The sequence below is a fragment of the Trypanosoma brucei genome, chromosome 3, assembly GCF_000210295.1.
Source record: "Trypanosoma brucei gambiense DAL972 chromosome 3, complete sequence".
Classification (NCBI taxonomy): domain Eukaryota; phylum Euglenozoa; class Kinetoplastea; order Trypanosomatida; family Trypanosomatidae; genus Trypanosoma; species Trypanosoma brucei.
In genome coordinates this window covers 1,002,734-1,021,517 of record NC_026736.1, presented here as the reverse complement: position 1 = coordinate 1,021,517, position 18,784 = coordinate 1,002,734, and the positions used below count along the sequence as shown (strand labels likewise).

General features: G+C 53.3%; 5 protein-coding genes across 5 annotated transcripts; 4 read left to right on the top strand and 1 right to left on the bottom strand.

Moving 5' to 3' along the window:
- Window positions 1-41: 41 nt before the first annotated feature.
- Window positions 42-1,901, top strand: TbgDal_III4450 (hypothetical protein, conserved; the record flags this gene model as incomplete). Its single annotated transcript, XM_011774091.1, has 1 exon — window positions 42-1,901. One exon carries the CDS (start codon window positions 42-44, stop codon window positions 1,899-1,901), a length of 1,860 nt encoding a protein of 619 aa, XP_011772393.1.
- Window positions 1,902-2,674: 773 nt separating this feature from the next.
- Window positions 2,675-3,097, bottom strand: TbgDal_III4440 (hypothetical protein, unlikely; the record flags this gene model as incomplete). Its single annotated transcript, XM_011774090.1, has 1 exon — window positions 2,675-3,097. One exon carries the CDS (start codon window positions 3,095-3,097, stop codon window positions 2,675-2,677), a length of 423 nt encoding a protein of 140 aa, XP_011772392.1.
- Window positions 3,098-3,125: 28 nt separating this feature from the next.
- On the top strand, window positions 3,126-6,779 carry TbgDal_III4430 (hypothetical protein, conserved; the record flags this gene model as incomplete). Its single annotated transcript, XM_011774089.1, has 1 exon — window positions 3,126-6,779. The coding sequence occupies one exon, from the start codon at window positions 3,126-3,128 to the stop codon at window positions 6,777-6,779; it is 3,654 nt and encodes a 1,217-aa protein (XP_011772391.1).
- A 322-nt stretch (window positions 6,780-7,101) lies between these two features.
- TbgDal_III4420 (hypothetical protein, unlikely) lies at window positions 7,102-7,470 on the top strand (the record flags this gene model as incomplete). The annotated part of the gene is made up of 1 exon (XM_011774088.1): window positions 7,102-7,470. One exon carries the CDS (start codon window positions 7,102-7,104, stop codon window positions 7,468-7,470), a length of 369 nt encoding a protein of 122 aa, XP_011772390.1.
- A 543-nt stretch (window positions 7,471-8,013) lies between these two features.
- Window positions 8,014-14,952, top strand: TbgDal_III4410 (phosphatidylinositol 4-kinase alpha, putative; the record flags this gene model as incomplete). Its single annotated transcript, XM_011774087.1, has 1 exon — window positions 8,014-14,952. The coding sequence occupies one exon, from the start codon at window positions 8,014-8,016 to the stop codon at window positions 14,950-14,952; it is 6,939 nt and encodes a 2,312-aa protein (XP_011772389.1).
- Between the last annotated feature and the right edge of the window lie 3,832 nt (window positions 14,953-18,784).

Genomic DNA, 18,784 nt, shown 5'->3' with positions numbered 1-18,784 from the left:
GCGAATACACGACGAAAAGCAAAAGTGGAAACTCACAAGCGATGCAGACGCCATTGACTGATGAGGAGCGTAAAGCAAAGGAAGCTCGCCTGCGTGAGCTGCGCTCCGAACTGGAAGGGAGGGGTCACCCTTCAACTGCTTCAGCAGGAGCCCAACAACATGAACAGCAGGAAGACGTTCCCGGGTATGATGAGGGCTCCGAGTGTAGCAATGATTCTGACGAAGACTTTTTTACGGGAGCTGAAAATGCGGCTGGAGTGTGTATGTTTGCTGAACCGATGGAGGAGCCATTGGGCCACACATTGGAAACTAGTCCATGCGTGAGACGGGGCATAGTGGGAGATTTCGAGTTGTTGCGTTTGGCCAAGATGGGGGACCTTGTTTCCTTCAGGGAGTTTGCTGCTCTTACCTCCGCCGATCCCACCACTTTCAGGGACAACCACGGAAGGAACGCGATGCATTACGCTGCGGACAGTGGAAATATTGCATTGCTTCAGCACCTCATTGATAGCAATGTTCCCTTCACAACGGACGAAAAGAAAATGACCCCAGTGGACATTGCGACACTGAATCAGTACAATGACGTCGTGAAGCTTTTGGCTGAGACGTTTCCCCAGGCAGCGGAGCTTGTTAAAAGCTATGAAGAGGTACTTGAGTTGTTTGCCGTCCCGCCACCTCGGTTCACGATGACAAAGCCAGCCCCACCTATTGAGGAAAACTCCAGGCCGCGAGCATTTTGGAAAGCGGAGCGTACCGCCTCAGCCACGGCTAGTGCTGATATTACCGTCTCTCAGCTGACGGATGCCCACCACAGTTTGATCCTCCGCGCGTTGAGTGGGTTGGAGCTTGCGCAGGAGGGGCATGGTTTCCATAGTTGGCTTCCCCCTGCTGAGCCAGCAGTTACTGCAGCTGTTCTCCCGCGTGCAAAAGTAGTTGGCGCCTTACGGAAGCCGAATAACGGTGACGGAAAAGAGGAGGACATTTCTGGTTTGGTCATGGCTGTGCCTTTAGGTGGTTCCGTCGCACTCAAGAGTGGTGGTGCTCGTATTGAGAACCCCTTTTTGATAACGCAGTTGGCGCTTCACCCGGCTCTGAGAGGCGCCAACCGTACGCCGCTGCTTCTGGAGGAGATGCACAAACTTCTGCTGAGCAGTGGGGCAACAACTGCCGTATTCCGCAGTTACCTTCAGCTCCCCATTCCGGCCGTTGGTTTGGTGAAGTGGTCGAGAAGGTCTATAGCACCCGGCCACGTCTTCAAGAGGCGGTATGCTACGGAAGTTTTTCCCGACTTTTTCCAGTACGATGACGTACTCCGTGCAGATATTATCACTAAAAATGCACTTACTAAATCTTTTTGTGATAATGCCGGCCGTTGTGCCAGATGGGAGCTCGTTGATCGTAAGAACACCGAGCAGTTACACCATCTGCACAGCTTTATCACCTCTCAGGCGGAAACTTTGTTTGATGTGGCTTACCTCACCCAGTCCGTAGATGACCTCCTCACGTCCATTGTGGGGGAAGGTTTTTCTTCGTTTGTACACAGACCGTCAACAGGCGGTGGGATTACAGATGTTGTCGTATTGCGGCTGCGCCCAGGAGGAGCGGGGAAAGGCGAGTCTCAAGAATTGAACCCGCTGGCCGCTGTTTGTGTGTACGCCATGTTCAGCTCCTTCAAAGGGCCTGCGAAGGCGGAGGAAGTGCTGGCGCTCGCCTATAGTCTAAAGGCCGAAACCGTTTTCATCCCGAATATGTTTGGGTTTCTGGACAGTGATCTCAGCAAAGCGATGTTTGAGGAACTGCTGCATCTCCGCGAGTATTTGTATATGCCGCGAGCCGTCACAGATGCCGCTGTGCGGGCAACGGCGATGTCGAAGGTAGCTATTCCATGCTTCTTCATTTAGTATTCAGCACCCTTCCCTCCCCACGCATGCATTCTTTTATATCTTTTTTTATTTTTAATTCGCGATTTATTTTCGACCATGCGAGTGTGGCCTGCTGGGCGACTGGGTATGATTAGTGGGGTGTGTTGTTTTCCTCTGTTAGGAATAGCGGGTGGGTGAACTTGCGCACGCATACACACACGTATGTATATATATATATATATATGGCGGAGTGGCAGTGCGCAAAGGGAACGAAGATAGGGGAGATGGAGAAAAGGGAGGAGGAAACAGAGTGAAGAGGAAAGAATGAGAGGCCAGCGGCATAACTCATCGGAAATTCGTGGCTACAGTCAATACGTGATCTCGTTTCCTCCATCCCTCTCCCTTTTATTGAGGGGGTAGGCTCTATGCTTGTGTGTAGGCTGCGCGTGCTGACTCTTTTCAGAGAAGGGATTAACAGCGTTCCTTGGCGTTGTGTGTGAATGAGAGGGTGAAAAAGAAAAGAAGGCCAAATAAAAAATTATTTGCCTCCTCCTGAGTGACGTTACCACCTAAAGCATGTCGTCCCACGGGCGTTTGGAGTAAAACGTAACGCACACGTATCCCCAATGGGAGGTGCCACAGCACACCAGCACACATGAAAGGAAGGACATGAGTATGTAGGTGCAGCTCCGTACTTTATATATATATATATATATATTTGTTTATATTTGTGTCGCAGCGGCTTTAGCACGCGTGGTCATTTTATTTTCGTTGTCGTTGTTCTTTATTGTTCTTCTGTGTTGATGTACGATTTACCGTCGCGTGTAGATGTGGAAGGGGTAGTTATGCGCCACGGTAATCGCTGACTGAGCGTACAATACTGTGTGGTAAGAGGATGGATTGGAAAGAGAGAGAGATAGAGGGGAAAAAATTAGGTAAAGAAAACGGGGCTTAGGGGCGAATAAGGTGGGGTAAAACGAAAGGGAAGGGCGCTGCATACTAAGGCACATAGACGACTCAATTTTTGTACTAACGGCAGTTTGTCCAGTTATTTTTTTTTTTTGAGAATACCCCATTACGGTTCCGCTGTGTCGCGTTCCAGACACACTTTCATTTCTAGTCACCCTTTGTGGTTGGCGCTCTCTCGTTCTGTGTGCCGTCCACTTGAATTTATTCCTTTGATTCAATGTTTCCATACTTCTGTCACACACTCTCTTTTTTGTTTTTTTTTTCATTTTTTATTTTTTACCACCCCACAATGACATGAAGAGGTGCACCATGACCTTTAGCACGCTTGTGCGGAGGAGGGCCTTCTTGCCCCTGATCACACCGCACAACATCTGTTCGTGGGCCTTTGCAGGGAACCGTAGTTACGCTTTGTTACGCACCTTGTCCCCCCACACGTGTCCTGCAGCTGTGAGCTCTTCCACTCGAAGCCCATCCATCAGGCGCTCTCATCTGCCACTCGTGACGGCACCGATGACCGATTGCCTCCTTCACGGGCGCCGGCAGTTATTTACTGCAGGTGAAACAGTGGAAGAAGTGGGCACGGACAACGGTGGTTGTGGACTCCCAGAAGCGGAGGCGCTGTTGCGGGAAAGGTTTGGCCCGCAGGCCAAACTTGTGCTCCGGCGTTGCCAGCGGCGCCACTCGAGGAATTCAACCAAGGCAGCTCCACACGGTGAGGAAGAAGAAGAGGTTGTAGAAGACGACGAACCCGTAGGAGGGGGTGCTTCATTTGATTCAGAACAATCAAAGCAAGAGCAGCAACTGTGTGGTGTCACGGAATACCGAGCATCCGCTACGTGTCGTTTGCTAGGCTTCCCCTTAGAGCTAGCGGTGGCGAGCGGAGGCGAGGCAAAGGAAGTTTTGCACGCGGTGCTGAATGATGCGTTAGAAAGCGACGTAGTTTTTATTCACCCACAGCAAAGGGCCTCCGCTTCATCGCATGGGTGCCGGGGTACGGGACGTAACCGCGGATATCAAAAAAGAGGTAGCTATCGTAAAGGCAAGGAAGAGCCGACGCTATCGCCACGTCAATTGGAGCTTAAAGCAATCATCGATGAACTGAGAGAGTTGTGTGTTCACTTTAGCCGAGTGCTTAAGTTTTCTATTAAGTCCCCGCGGAACTCCTCTGGGAAGCAAGGGCAAGAATCAGAACAAGGGGCAGATTTGAGGTGGCGGTGCCGTGCCTATGAGCGTGATGAATGGGGCATGACGCCCTCCCTTTCCTTCAGCGCGGAGGCCCGTGGTCAATCCGCAAACGACTCGTTGGTGCGTTGCCTGGCGATGCTGCGTGATCGCTACCGTGCGGAATTGGAGTCACCTTCTGTTCAGTTGGAAAGCGTCCGTGAGGTTGAGGTCCTCGTACGGCCTTGGGAGAAAATTGTGGAAAGCCATTGTTTCGAGGAATGCACTGAGGGTTCGTTGGAAAAAGAAAAAGGTGACTCCCAGAGGCATGACCAGGAAACTCCGTCGCCATCGTCACCATCACCGGTCACGTGCCACGGGGAGGGAGCTGAGCCAACAGAGCCCATTCCCGTAGAGGAACAGTACCGTGTGCTTCGGGCGGCAACATTTACTGCTGCCGTTACCGTGGAGGACGCACGGGGAAACATAAGCGTTCACCAGGTGAAGCGGCAGGCCACACCATTAGTTGCCTATCAAAACGCATCGTTGCAGGCACTACGGGCTGAGTTAACTTTCTCGCCCGATGCAAACATCGCCACTCAGCTTCTTCCATCCTCGCCGCTCCTCGTTCGGATGCGCTGGCAGTTTGATGCGATGGTGCAGCACCTCTCCCGGGAATATGGAAAGAAAACGGAGGATATTGCTTTGGTGCGTGTTGAGGGTGATGGTGCTGGCGATGACAAGGAACGGGATATTTCTACCGCGCCGAAGGACGGTGACGGTGATCAGGGCGTGCCACCCGGAAAGCATCGATACTTCTTTACCGCTTCCTTCACCTCAGATGGGTGTGTTGTTTGGCAGCAAAGCGGTCCTGGTCGTTATCGCCTCGAGTTTGACTGCTATGTGCAGGCGCTTACGTACCTTCTTGACCAGTACCCCGAGGTGGGTCGCGTTTACTTCGATCCACGAGGCGGGGGTGTTTTCTTCCCAACTACGCAACTTCTAAGCCTCGCTGTTCAAAAACATGACAATTACAATGTGGCTACCAACCACCGTGGGAAATGGAATGCCTATGCACTCCTGGGAACCCTAACCTCGCAGCTCATTGGAAGTTTTTACCAGACAACTTATCACACTGACCGTGCCACGGGCGAAGCCACAGCAGTGCTTACAGTTGATGATGGTTTGCGTTCGAATCAGCTTCTAATTGAGCGGCGCGCAAGGAAGAGGGGTGAGGCGTGGCGCAATGCTTGCCTTGACGCACTGAGGGAAAATTTCCCCAATCAGTACCGTGATGCACTGTTGTTGCACCCAGATATTGATCTTTCTGGAGATACAATGGCTCGTGGAAGCAAATTTCGGGCTCTTCCCCGTGAAAAGCGAGTGGAGCATATGGGAAACATTTTTTCGCTTGTTTCTGCCTTTGCCGAGGAAGATTTGGGGTGGCACAACTTGAGGGTGAGGTTACGCAACGCATCAGGTGACTTGGGCCTTCCCCAGTGGGTTGCGGAGATGGAGGCGCAGGTGGAGGGTGAAGAGCAGCGGCGTGTCGTCGCCGTGTCACCTCCGTATCCGCAGGTTAAACATGCCCGACGTGTCCTCGTTTATTCGCTCGCAAAAAAGTACTTTCCAAAGGAACTTGAGGCGTACGCGAAGCTGAACCGTGGCGACGCAGTGAATCCCGACCAGGATGCACAAAACGTGTACAACTCTGTGTTTCGAGTTGGGTCGGAATCGTTCGTCCACCAGGTTATGCTGCTGTTGGAGGAACAAGCGCCAAGCATGGCCCCTTTCACATGGAGTTTGGAGCAGCAGGAATCGGATGGCGCTGAAGAGGAGGCGGGGAACGATGGAAGTGTCGAGTACCTGCTGCGACCATTCCGTGCCCGCTTTCGTGCCGCTGTATGTGGCCAGAAAGGTGACTTGCTTGTCAGCGAACGTATTGGTGAGGAGGGCGAGAGCGCTGCATGTGTGCTGTGTAGTGCGCTGAGGGCGGCCACGAACCGACTAGCTGGCGACAAGGGTGAACAGTTGTGGACAGAATATGAGTGCCACGCCCCCCCACCCATAACCAATTCGCGTGAACTTTCGCTCTACATGTTCAACACCTTCTTTGGTGTGTCTACCGGCACTGCTACTGCCATTGAGGACGATGGAGCATCACCTTCCACGGTGGAGCAACAGGTGGTTGATATTGATGCAAGGGAGCTTGGAGGGTATTGGTTCGTGACTCTTTCCTTCTCGAGGGCGGGGGGTTTGGCGGTTGCGCGGGCGGTCGCCACGTCAAAGCGCGAGGGGGTGCGTGACGTGCTGCTTCTCGCATGTCGGCAGAGCTTCCCAAGAGCACTAACGTATCTTTCAGCACACTCCAAGGAGATTCATTCCTTTGCTGAAGAAATACTTACGGCACCAGTGGTGGAAGTGTTGCCAGCAGCCGTTTTGCGAGACCTCCAGCGTCAACTTGAGCGAGCAGAGTCGGCAGGTCCTCCTCGGCCTTACACACTTTTGCGACGGTGTGTTACTCGGGAGTTTCGCAATGAGCGCTGGCTGCGTGTCGAGCAACAGCCGAGCAACGGTGGTGGATTTCAGTGCCGCATTTACTTACAGAGGCATAGGAGGGAAACAAGGAAGGGCGAGGTGCAATTGGTGGGGTTTGGTGCGGCACTTACGAGGGCGCAAGCCCTCCACATCGCCTCTTTACGTGCTCTGGAAAATTTGTTTGAACAGGATCTTGCGGACGCCATTGCACGCTCACCAACCTATACTGACCTACCGCCACTTGAATAGATAACACACAGAAAAGTGTAGAAAGGGGGCAAAGCGCAAATTTGGTGGGAATCGGTTTCTATATGTGTGTGCGTGTGTGTGTTCGACAGGGTAGCGCACATTTACGCGTCACGCATCTGTTGCGAGGAGTCACGGCGGTGAAGGGGGTTGGTTCGCTAGACGGATGTGTATGTTGGCTTGTTCACCTTCTGCATGGATTGTTCATTTCCCCGTCCGCATCTGAAGGCAAATTTCGCGTCTCTTTTTTTATCCCCCACTCCTTCCCTTCCCTTCCCCACCACACCGCCACCAGAGAGGACATCCGTGAGCAAAAGAAACATCGATGTTCCCTGATGTTGTTGATGGGGTCAGTGGTGGTACCAGTGAAATGGAGAGGGCGCACAAGGCAGAGGCAATTGTGCGAACCCTCTTCTTGGAAGGGGTAAAGTACTACTTACGGCGCATGCCGTCGGTACCGATCGCCGCAAATATTTCGCTTTTGTACCACGCTCACAGATTGTGCAACGTGTTGCGCCAACTGCGGCATGTTTGTTTTTCTTTTTTGGTGCGTACTGGCCCCATTGAGCCGCCGCTATTTTCGATTCGGGTAACCTCCTCCTGCTTGTCGCTGTATCTCCACGTGACCAAACGCTGCGTAATTAATGTAGTTCCGCTGCTTCCCCGAGTTTTCAGGCGAATGTCGAGTCGGTGATGAAATGGGAAACGAAAGGTGGGTAGTGGTTGGGATTACAGGCGGCGGACAGTGTTCTTATGGGCAACACGGAGTCCCTTCGTTTTCCCAGTTTCTCTCAGTCCAGTGGACGAAGAATAGTTCGCGCCTTTGAGGTTGAGAGAAACAAAGAAGCACATTGGGAAATAATGTTGTGGGTCGTTAGGAGTTGGAATGGGAGCTTTTAAACGATGCGCGTTCGCAGAGAGCCCTCGGAGATGAGTCAGGTTGGTAGAGTTTAAAGACGCCCAATGGGCACTCTAATGTCCTAAATTGTCACCTCTTTGCTTTCGCTTTTTTTTTTCTTTTTCTCCCCCCCCGTCGTTTGTAGTTTCAAGTGTTACGTATCCCCCTACATCGCAAGATTAGGGCTGCTGAGTGGGTGCTGAAGAGGAGTTCGGATAGGAAAAGTAGGGGGGAGAGACAAGGAAAAGGATTTAGGGAGAAGGCACGTACGTTCGCTCTTGTGGTTCTGACCTCCGCCGCATCGCTGCCCCAAATCCTTTTTATTATACCACTTTCGATATGGACGACATCAGGTTCCCCTCATGGGTCAGCCACTCTCCTGCATTCGCCTTTGCCCGTGTGCTTGGCTACCAACTGCGTCGACAACCGCTAGACACCCCCGCAACGGATAATTCGCCACAGGCACTTGCGCTCGGTAGCGGAGGGCCGAGGTGGGGCGACGCGCCGCTCGCCGTCTCCGGGAGGGAGGAATTGTTGGGCCCGTGCATGCAAGAGGGCTATTCGGGTGCGGATGTGCTGTTCGGGAGAAGTCGTACAGACCCATGGTTGGCCTCTTTGTCAAGTGTAAGTATGCCCCAGCATCTGCACGGTGGTGCCATGCCAACCACACATGCCTTCTCGGTTGTCAACAGTGGTTACATGTTGCTTCACCCACGAGTAACGCAGCTGTTCGAGATGTCACAAGCGAAGGATTTGATTGCGGGACAGGGTCGTATTTCTGGGAAGAATGCTCCAGTGCTAATCGCGCTTGTGGCTCTAGCGGTCGAGTGCCGCTCACTCCCACTTGATCGCACAAAATCGTTCTATCTGGAGTGCGTTTCTTTGTACACCTCACTTATGCAACAGCTCAACACAACAACTTTTTCATTGGGGGTTGACATTCGGGGGTTTGTCTCTTCTCTTGTTGCATGTGGCATCCACCTTCGGCATGCAAGCAGTGGCAGCGGAGGGTTGGAAAGGGAGAAGGCGGGTTGTACCACGTCTACTTGTGCTGGCAAGGATGTTGGTGATGGTAGTGTCGAGTTGAGTAGGGAAGGTTTGGTGGGTTTTGGGGCGCATGTCGTCGATCCACTCCTCGTTCAATGCATTCCCTCAAATGCAGACGAGTGCGTAGACAACTCCATTGCACTCGGTGCGCTTGAGGGAATCGCCATCGCTGGAGAGGCCGGCAACGTGGATCTCGGCACGGAGCTCGTAGAGCACCTGCACAACCTAACAGATGCGCTCGTTACATCCTCACATCGAAGGGATCCTCCATACAAGGAGCTTTTGTGTTACCTTGTGGAAGCACTATCATCGGTTCATGGTGTCTGCTATACCAAATTGCGCTATTGGTGTCTAACGCTGTTACGGCCGGAATATATACTCAGGGGCCTCCAGCGAAGGGAGGGCATCCAGGCGCGATTAGTGGCAGCTACGCTGAGGCTTCTAATGGGGTGGCTGAAGGAAACTGCGATGTCAATTTCCTGTCCGGGCGACAGTGCAGCACGTAGTGGGGGAAATGGGGATGGGGGAACTACTTCCTGCTGTTCAATATCTAATTTTGTTGACCGAAGGGAGGTTGTCGAGGCCGAAACGCTCATTGAAGGCGTCTGGGCGGTTCTTCAGGATTCTGAGGACAAATGGGGCAAGGTTCAAAATCGTAGTTTTGTATTGTATGGGACCAGCCTGCGTGCTGTAGTGGTGAGCTTGCTCCAAGCGGAGCTGGAGCGTATTCGGTGCTACGCCATAGTCAACAGCACTTGCCAACACAACGCGCATAGCGGACAACAACGCGAGCGTGGTAACGGCTCAGGTGATGCGGGGTATGTGCCCTCCATGGAGGAAGACGCCCTTCGCCTCGGGGTGATTGGCAACATCGTTAAGTTTCTTCTCCTACCCAAGAGTGCTTTCGCCGCGATTGGTACGGCTGGGCCGGTGGTGTCGCTTCACCAAGATATTGCGGAGCACAGTGCAAAAGTTCTGGCGTTCGTCGCATCCACCGATGGCAGAGCGCTGTCGACAAGTACACATCCCTTCTCGGTCTTAGGGGCCAAAATGAGGAGAATACAATTTTCCAACAAATTTTACGGTGGTGTTGAACAAGTAACACATGAACTCATTCGTTGCATTTTAAGGGCGGGCAATCTGGGAATCGCCACATCATCCAATGTGGAGACGAGAAGCCGGACCGCCGCGCTCTGCTTGCAGGGACTGTGTGCCACAAATGCTTACATACGCGCCCTTGTCAGCACAGAGGTCAACGATGCTGTAACGCGAAATGACGGGTTGCAGCAGTTGGGGGACGGTGCTGATGAAGCAGGGAGTAACGTTGAGGGACGTTTGGATCAAGGTCCCGTCGACGTATCGCTGCGCTTTTCTGTGTGCTTTGAGATGATGAACCGTGTTCTCTTGTCGAGGCACCATTCGTTGTGCAATCCGTTGCCTTACGAGAGTCTACGTCGGTACACCCAGCTGCTGTTTGATACGGTGGAGGACACTCTGCGAGCCCACACTCGGTGTATCGAATTGTCGCATACAAATAAACAGTTTCCAGGCAACGAACTACAGGTCACGGCGGACGCTTTTTGGCACCTTACTCGGCGTTGCCATGATCGTGTCCTTGCGATGGTCCGTGAGGCGCTTCGAGATTTACCCCACAATGCTTCGGGCGATGCCGGCGATGAATGGAACAAATCGCCTCTTGTTGAGGCGATCAACAACGAGGGAAAAGTACTGCGTCTCCTACTACACTCGGTCCTCCGATGCATGATCAACTGTTTGTGGCCAGGCTCCGGGATTATTTACGACACTAACATTGACGGTGGGAAGGAAACGCAGAACGGTCACCATATGCGTTCCGATATGAGCGAGGTGGCCCTTGCGACGCTTTCGCTGTTCCTGCAACCGTTGTGTCTGCTCTGCCAGCTTCTCACACTTTTGCCTGAAAAAGACGTACAGTGTCTCAAGAGTTACCGTGATAACGTGCAGAGGTTCAAGCAGTTGGAAAGTACAGACTCTTTCATGCACCACAGTGGCATTCAGCCTAATAGCATGAGTCTTCCACTCTATGATGACAGCGACGCCGCCCAGCTGCGCTCCTATTGGCTGATGCTTACGTATTATGGCTTTACTTCCAAGGTGATGCTCCTAACGCAAGCTGAGGGAAAAGGTGCGGAGGGATCATCAGATGTTAAGCAACCCCGTGGGGGTGAGTACGTGTTGTCTTGGAACCAAACGAAGGGCGTGCGCCTCCTTGCCTCTTTATCACCACAGCTTTTGCGCATGCGATCCACCGATTACCAACAGGTCATGAGTGATATTGAACTTTTGGAACGTCATTTGCGTAACTACAGCACTGACAGCCACGCCATAAAGCCTTACAGAAAGGGGTTGCTGCAATACCTGGAAGACTGCTGCCCTGGTGTATCGTCCGTGGGGCGCCGATTGCCGTTTTCTGAACTTTTTCTTTTTCATGCGCTGGCAACCCTCGAAATCCTCCGAGCTTCCTGCGGTTTCATCTCAACTATTGCACAGTACCACCGGTTCGAAATTTGTGAGTTCGACGCTAGTGCAGATTTCCGGGCAGCAACGTCGTGCCTAACGGCTGCTGCAACAAATCGGTATCTCTCAGCGTTGAAAGCCACGTCTCCCGACACGGCCGCGAAACGGATCGAGGCGGACGTACCACAACTCGTCTTATTATATGGCTTCGCCGTTCAATCAGTAAGGCGCTCCGCCAAAGAAATACTAAGTAAGATTATATCAGCCTTCCCGTCGTTTGTGGGGACTTGCCAGGCTCTTCCACTTGTGTGGGACGTCATCGGCGTGCTTGAAAAGGGAAGTGCAGCAGAGGTGGAGCTTTACTGCCAATCAAAGCAAATGTTGGAGCCCCCCGCCGTCGCTGCGGATCCGGAATCCCCGGAACGACGAAAACAGTTGAGTGAGGCCGTCTCTTTTGCAGTGCATTGGGCCCAGCTAGCAGAGCAAGGCTCCCCCATCGCCTTGCGGGAACATGCCGAGCGTTTCATCGTTGAACAGCCGACGTACGGCACGGTCGAGCCCGGCATCGGGTTAAGCCTGGCCCTTCGTGCACACAACGCTGGGGGTTTATCGGCAACGTCGAAGCCGATGTGTGAGCGAAGCCTCATAAGGAGGAGCAACGCAAAGGGCCACGTTAGGGCACTCTTTCGGGTAGCAACCCATGGTGGTGCTGATCAGTTGCTGCTTCAGCACCTGCAGGAAGCGGGAGAGGACCTTGTGAAGACCTTCGGTTTGAGTAAACAACTAAGGGAGCAGCAGTTCGTGACGTTGACGAACGCTCTGTCTGGTGAAATAGGTGTGGATGATTTTAGCCGTGGTTGCCACGGTGGGGAAGCGGAGGACACGGCTCACCGGGGTTCCTGGACGTCCACATGTACCCCACCTTGTAGTCAGACCTTGTCAGATAAGCTGCATGAAAGTGACACACTAGCTTGCTCCGCGGCCGTGCTCCTGACGAGCGCGCGGCTTGGTACATCAATGCATATAAGCCTTCTGCAGTGCATCGTGCAGTACCCCATCCGCTCGTTTTCAAGCGACGCCCTGGCCAAGGCCATCAGTTGCTGGAGGTGGATCTTATTTGAGAGACCGGGGCTCTTTGCAGCCCCACTGCTAGCAGAAGTTGTAGAGGGATTTGTGTGGACAATTACCCATCGTGTTGGACTGTTTGACGGCTCCAGACCGAGAGGCCTTGACGAAGTGGAGTCAGGTAGGAAACCACAGTTAAGGCGGGATGCGGCCATTTACTCACATGATTATGCCACGAACTCTCCACATAAGCTTCTCGCCGAGTTTTTAATTGCGTGCTATGTCGATGAGGGCGGGCCAGTATCATTTGTCCCGCCCGTTCTCCACCTTTTAAAGCAACTCGCCTTGAGGATCGTGAAAACTCCGTCCAGGCTCTCCACAAAAGATACGTCCTTCTCGGAAATGACGCGCTGCGTCCTGATGATAGGTCTCATTTGCCGTAATTTACAAGCTGCAAACGAGTGCCGTGCGCGCGAGGGTTTGCCGGCCCTAACCCCCGCCTTCTCCGTCGGAGCCCTGCGCCAAGGCTTTTATCGCTGTTTGATGCACTGGTTTCAAAAGACGCCGCCTTCTTGGTACTTCTCGCGGGACCGCACGGCCGCGGAGAAGGAACTAGCGGCCTTGCAAAAACTTATGGAAATGTTGGACAGGGACATGCAAGCATTGTCACGTTCTAGCGATGGGTTTCTGGACTTTGCCTCACCAGAAAAGTCAGCTGATTCCACCCTTGTCAATCTGACGCTTGTGGGAAGTGTCTCGCAGCGCCGGATAGGTGAAGACATTGCGGGTGGAACTTTCACGGACATTGAAAGCCTGATTGCCGCTGAGCGGGAACGGTTAATGAGCCTCATCCGACTCCTGCAACTCCTGGTCAAACACGAGCACCATCGACTCCTCGTTTGGCTCCATCCTTCCGATTCCCTCTCAACGCCGTCCCGCGACTATTTTGACGCCATTTCCAGTGGCGAATGGTTATCGCACTGCACGGCGGCGTCAGAAAGCGACCCCGCAGTACTGGTTGCGTTGGTAGCGCGGTTTCCCAACAAACATGTGGTGGGTTGGGCTGCGCAAATCGTCTCTGAGAATCCAGAGGTCTACTGCAATATACCCGGAGCAGTGGATCTCTATTTGAACAGCGTAACGCTGGTCAACGGGTATCCTGCGCTCCACCTCTTCAGGAACGGTGGTCTTGTGCAGTCCCTCCGCCATCTGCACGCGCGGTATGCGACTCGGTACCCGCAGGTCTCCGCGTACGCCCTTCGCAGCCTTTTGTGTAAAAAGTGCGACTCGCTTACGTTTTACCTCCCTCAAATACTTCAGATACTTTCAGAGGACCCAATCGGGGCCGTGCCGTCTTTCTTGAAGAAAATGTGCAAAAGGAGCCAAACGTTTGAGCACCAGCTCCTTTGGTCCCTACAAGCAGAAGGGGGTGGAGATAGCGAGCACGCACGGAAGTGCTCCCAACTCGCGTCGGAGATCCGGCACTCCTTCAATGCCTCAAGGAAAGCTTTCCATGACGGTGAGTTCCATTTCATTGACCGAATTATTTCCTTGTCTGGAGAAATGATGCCTGTCGAGAGGCCGCTTCGAAAGGGAAGGCTCCGCCTTCGGTTGCCCGATAAGGAATTCCACGACTCTATCGGAGGACAGCACTTATATTTGCCCACAGATCCCAACTGGAGAATCGTCGCCCTTCGCCCTGACACCGCTGGTGCAATGCAGAGCGCGGCAAAGTGCCCCATCATGGTGGAGTTTCACTGCGTTCCGCAGAATTGTCGGGACGGGGAAAATGCACAAGGAGAGGCGACCGGTTCGGATAAAGAAGCGGTCACGTCAAAGCTCTGCATTTTCAAGATGGGGGATGATTGCAGGCAGGATCAACTTGCATTGCAACTGATAGGGCTCTTCCGCCGTGTGTTTGACTCCATCCAGCTACCATCCTTTCTTTATCCGTACAAGGTGGTTGCCACCGGGAGGGATTGTGGTGTTATCGAGTGTGTTCCCCGGGCAATGAGTCGTGATCAGATTGGGAAACTGGTGGAAGGTAACCTCTCGGAGTACTTTGTACAGACCTACGGCTACCCAGAATCTGTAAGATTCCATCGCGCTCGGGAGTGTTTTATCCGAAGCATGGCCTCATATGCCACCGCTTCTTTCGTCCTCAACATAAAGGACCGTCACAACGGCAATATTCTTATCGACTCCTATGGCCACTTGGTGCACATAGACTTCGGGTTTTTGTTTGACCTTTCACCGGGAGGCGACATCAACTTCGAGTCGTCCCCGTTCAAGTTAACCCTGGAAATGGCGCAGCTCATGGGGTACCCGGTGAATGAAGGGAAAGGGAAGCAACCAAGCCCCTCCCTCGCAAAAGCTCTAGTGGATCTGGAGAGCTACAATCTATTTGTGGACCTGACGATTCGTTGCTTCCTCGCTGTTCGACAATACGCCCACGAGATTTGTGTGCTTGTTGAACTGATGCTCAGCAGTGGCCTTCCTTGCTTTAAGCCCAAAAAGACAATTCACGATCTGTCCTGGCGCCTCGCGATGCATAAGAGTGAAGCGTGGGCAGCAGACTTCATGCGGAAGCGGATCGCAGAATCCAGGGAGAACGTTCGAACGGTTCTCTACGACCGCTACCAGAACTACGCCGAGGGTATTGAAATGTAGGGGTCCAAAGGCACTGCAGAGGAGGTGCGAATTCAATATGGACTGGGACTGGCATCGGCAAGCGCAAGGCGCTTCTGCGCCACAAAGGGGATTGAAGGAAGGGAGCGAAGGTAAGGTAATGGGGTGAAGGAAGGCCGGTACACTACGAAGAAAAAGGGATGGAAGTACGTCGCAACCGATACGACATGGTTCTGACCTCTATTAGCGTTTACCTTGCGGACGTGCACCTGGGGCTGCCGTAAGGTAACTGAAAAGAAATAAAGAGATGGCTCAACTCATCTACTGTGCCTAGATTGCTGCGGGTGAGTTGCTCCGTTATTGCTGTCACTGCTTCGCGGGTTTCGTAGATGCTTGCTTTTCGTTTCTTTGTGTTTCAAGCTGGGTTGGATGAACTGCAACTTTGTCTGCACAGGTCTCGTCGGGAAGGTGCCCGCAAATATTTTGAAGGTAGTGTGGACCGCAGGTAAAGAGGGACCCGGAGACGTTCCATTCGCCGAACGGCGCTCCCGTCGCGCGTCAGCGCCCCTCGGAATTTCCGCGGGCGGCTGGGCGTTGCTCCCCCGCGTGGGATATCGTTTTCTGTGGCACCCGAAAATCCGCCATCGGATCGTATAGAGGTTCTTCGTTAGCGCGAAGCCGCGTGGCTGTGGGACCTTCGAAACCGCATTTCGACCCGTTTAAAATTGGCCGTGAGCTTCGGTTGGTGGCGGAAGGGGACGGTGCGTGCACAAAGGAGCGCGGAATCACGTGCGGGAGGGCAAAAGCACATCGTCCGCCACGTCGGGAAATACCGGAAGCTTCTGCCACCGGCTGTCCGCACGCCATCGCCCCACGTCTTTTTTTCATGGCCACCGGTTACCGGTCAGCGGATGCAACGGCGTTGTCAAGGCCATCCTGCGCCGTTAGTTGTCTTTTCTCACCTCCTTCAGAGTCCTGCTGGACATTGTCTCCGAGACCCTGACCAAACCGTTTTCCACCGCTAGCGTTATGCTACCGCCGTCCGAACTGATCGATGCTTTCTACGCCACCCCCGGTTTTGCCGTGCGCAGGAAGGCAAATCCACGACCACCGTCAAAAATTTCGGCAGCCTTTCCAGCTTTCACGTTGCAGCCTTGTTTGCAAGTGGTTCCGGTGGGGGAACTGCTCTCCCTTAACCGGTCTCAGTCGGATTGAGTCCACGTCACTGGTTACTTTGAAACGCCGCTCCGGGCAGTAATCTACTGTCGGTTTCCCGCTTTCGCCCTCTGGAGCGCAGGCGCCCCACACATCACGATGAGAGCTTGCATCACTTTCCCATGGCTAATGAGCACCGATTCCCGCTCGGTTGCTCCAATCTTACCGTGCTTTCATTGAAGCTATGGGGAAAACGGGCTGCCGCCATAGCGGGCTACTTAATATTCGAAAGCTACGGCGTAAACGCTACACTTTCCAAAGCTTTCGTTGTTTTCGGACCTTCAACTACGTCCAGCCCTTCCCGAACGAGCGGTAACGTTCTGCAGTCCCCCATTTTAGAACGGGTGAGGCCGTTGCCCCGGCGCCCGTAGAAAGTAAATATTCGACTTGGGCTGACCTTCGATTTGCGTCTCTTATAGGGGGCAGAAGACCACCCGCCTCATCGAGCGGGACCTTCCCTGTGCAGCGGAGCGGCAATGCCCTGCGGTGAGAAAAGTGCACGGCAAATTGGAAAAGATTCCTCTGACACCCCGACCCCAATAAAATGCGCCCCAAGGAACGACTGTCATAGCCACTGGCGCTGCCAAAACCAGATGAATACACGAACCCCTCAATGTAACTCACCACGGTCAAAGGCAGCGTCCAATGCACCTCCGCGGCTTTCTGAGCACATCCCCTCCCCTCCCCCTTCCCCCTCCGCATACACGCGCGGCTAAAGGGCCGCTGGCCGATAAGGCGAATGCGGGTGTGTCGTCCCGGGCACGTTGCACGTCACGTGCCCTTCCAAAAAACAGGTTGCAGCACCGGTCGTGAGGGGTCTGTCGAACAGAGAACAGAGCGGCCAACGGGAGCGGGAAGCAGCAAGCCGACGCAAAAACGGCAAGACTACGGAACGCAAGACCAGCGCAGCATGCAGATGAATACGCGCACAGGGAATCCCGCCCCCCCCCCCCCCACCCCAAGCAACTTCCTCCGTTCCGGGGAGATGCGAAACGGGCAACACCGCGGGAAGGGGGTTTGTCTTTTCACAAGAAAAAGCCGAGCGTCTCCGCCACGAATTTCTTAAGCAAGGCGGCTCAAGCACGAACAGAGGCGGCAACAACCGGGCCTGACGCTAGCGCCTTTCGTGTTGTTGGCAAACCGGTCACAGGCCTTTCTTACACCGACTTGGCGGGGCGCATCTCGAACCGCTACATCACTAACTTGACGACCCTTGTGGGGCATGGGTTGGTGAAAGTCGAAAGTTTCAAAGCTGGGGGAACTGAGGTAGGAACATCCTTTAATAAATCCGGCGAAAGTGTTAGCGCCTTACTTTATTTAAGGCACTCCTGATCTAAGCAAAGTTCTAAGAAGAAAAAAATACATGAATTTTTTCTGAAAAAAACATGGATTAGGGAAAGGTCATGAAGAAATTTTTTATTTCGGTGGGCAAGAAGGATTGCAGGGACGTTTTGGAAGAATGCTCCCCAAGCCTTCTCTGCTGCACCCCCCTTTCCCAAACCCCAACGCGTGCTTCTCTTTCGCGCCGGAACTCGGAGCAGGGAAAGGCTTTCATTGAAAATAAGCGGTTAGAGTTCTCCCAGAGCCACACCACACGTCAAAGTGGGCCGTGTTTCCCCTTTCTCCTCTAAAAAGAAACAAAACGGTGCCAAAACCATTCAAAAGGTTTTCTCTGCACACCTTCTTGACTTCGAGAAAAGGGTGCGACGGCGCCACTCTCTACTTGCCGAACCCGTCGTCCCTCATACAAGTCCCCCGTGTCGCTCCGATGATGCTCGAATGAATTAAGCTGCTGCAGCGGATTTCTTTGAGGAACTAACCCTCAGGGCCACCGAAATGCAAAAAAAAAAAAAGAGGGAGCATTAAAAACAGCTCTGTCGCTGCCGCCCCTTATAAAACTGCACCTCCACCCACAAGAGCTTTTGGCGGAAGCCCGTTCCCCCGAAAAGCTCAACGCTTTCCCGCCTGCATAATGATAATAAAAAAAAAAAGCGCACCCCCAAGCCGAGGCGACTTTCAATCGCCCCGCCGCAAAGAGCATTCTAAAAAGCATAAAGAAAAAAACTAAAACAGTAGCGCAACCACCGTCCACCTGGTTAAAATAACTCCAAAGTTTACTTCAAAAAAAAAAAAGGGAGACGCACCTTCCCAAGTTAAGGATCAAGCGCCTCCCACCGCGCCGCCACGACCGCGCTTCCCGGCATCACCGTCCTTACCGGACGCCCGTTCCCCGCCTGCCATCCACACAAGCGCCCGATTCACTTGCCTCCGGGCAGCTGTCGGATTTTCTGTCCCACAAAAAGCGTGTGAGCAGTGAACTCGCCGGAAAAACTGCTCAACCGACACCAGGCATTCCCGTTTCCCTTCCATGTTTCGCCCTTTCCGAACCTTTTCTCTCACCTAAAAAAAGGGGGGGACATAAGGTTACGCAGGAACTCAAGTAACGCATAACAATCACATCCGAATTCGCCCTGCACCAAACACCGCCCACTTAAAAGACTTGACAACCCCCCGCCCATTTCCCCACCGCCCTGGGCCACCCTGACAAATCAGACGGCCCCAAAAGCATACAAACACACGCCCTTCCATTTCCCCACCGCCCTGGGCCACCCTGAAAAATCAGGCGGCCCCAAAAGCATACAAACACGCGCCTTTCCAG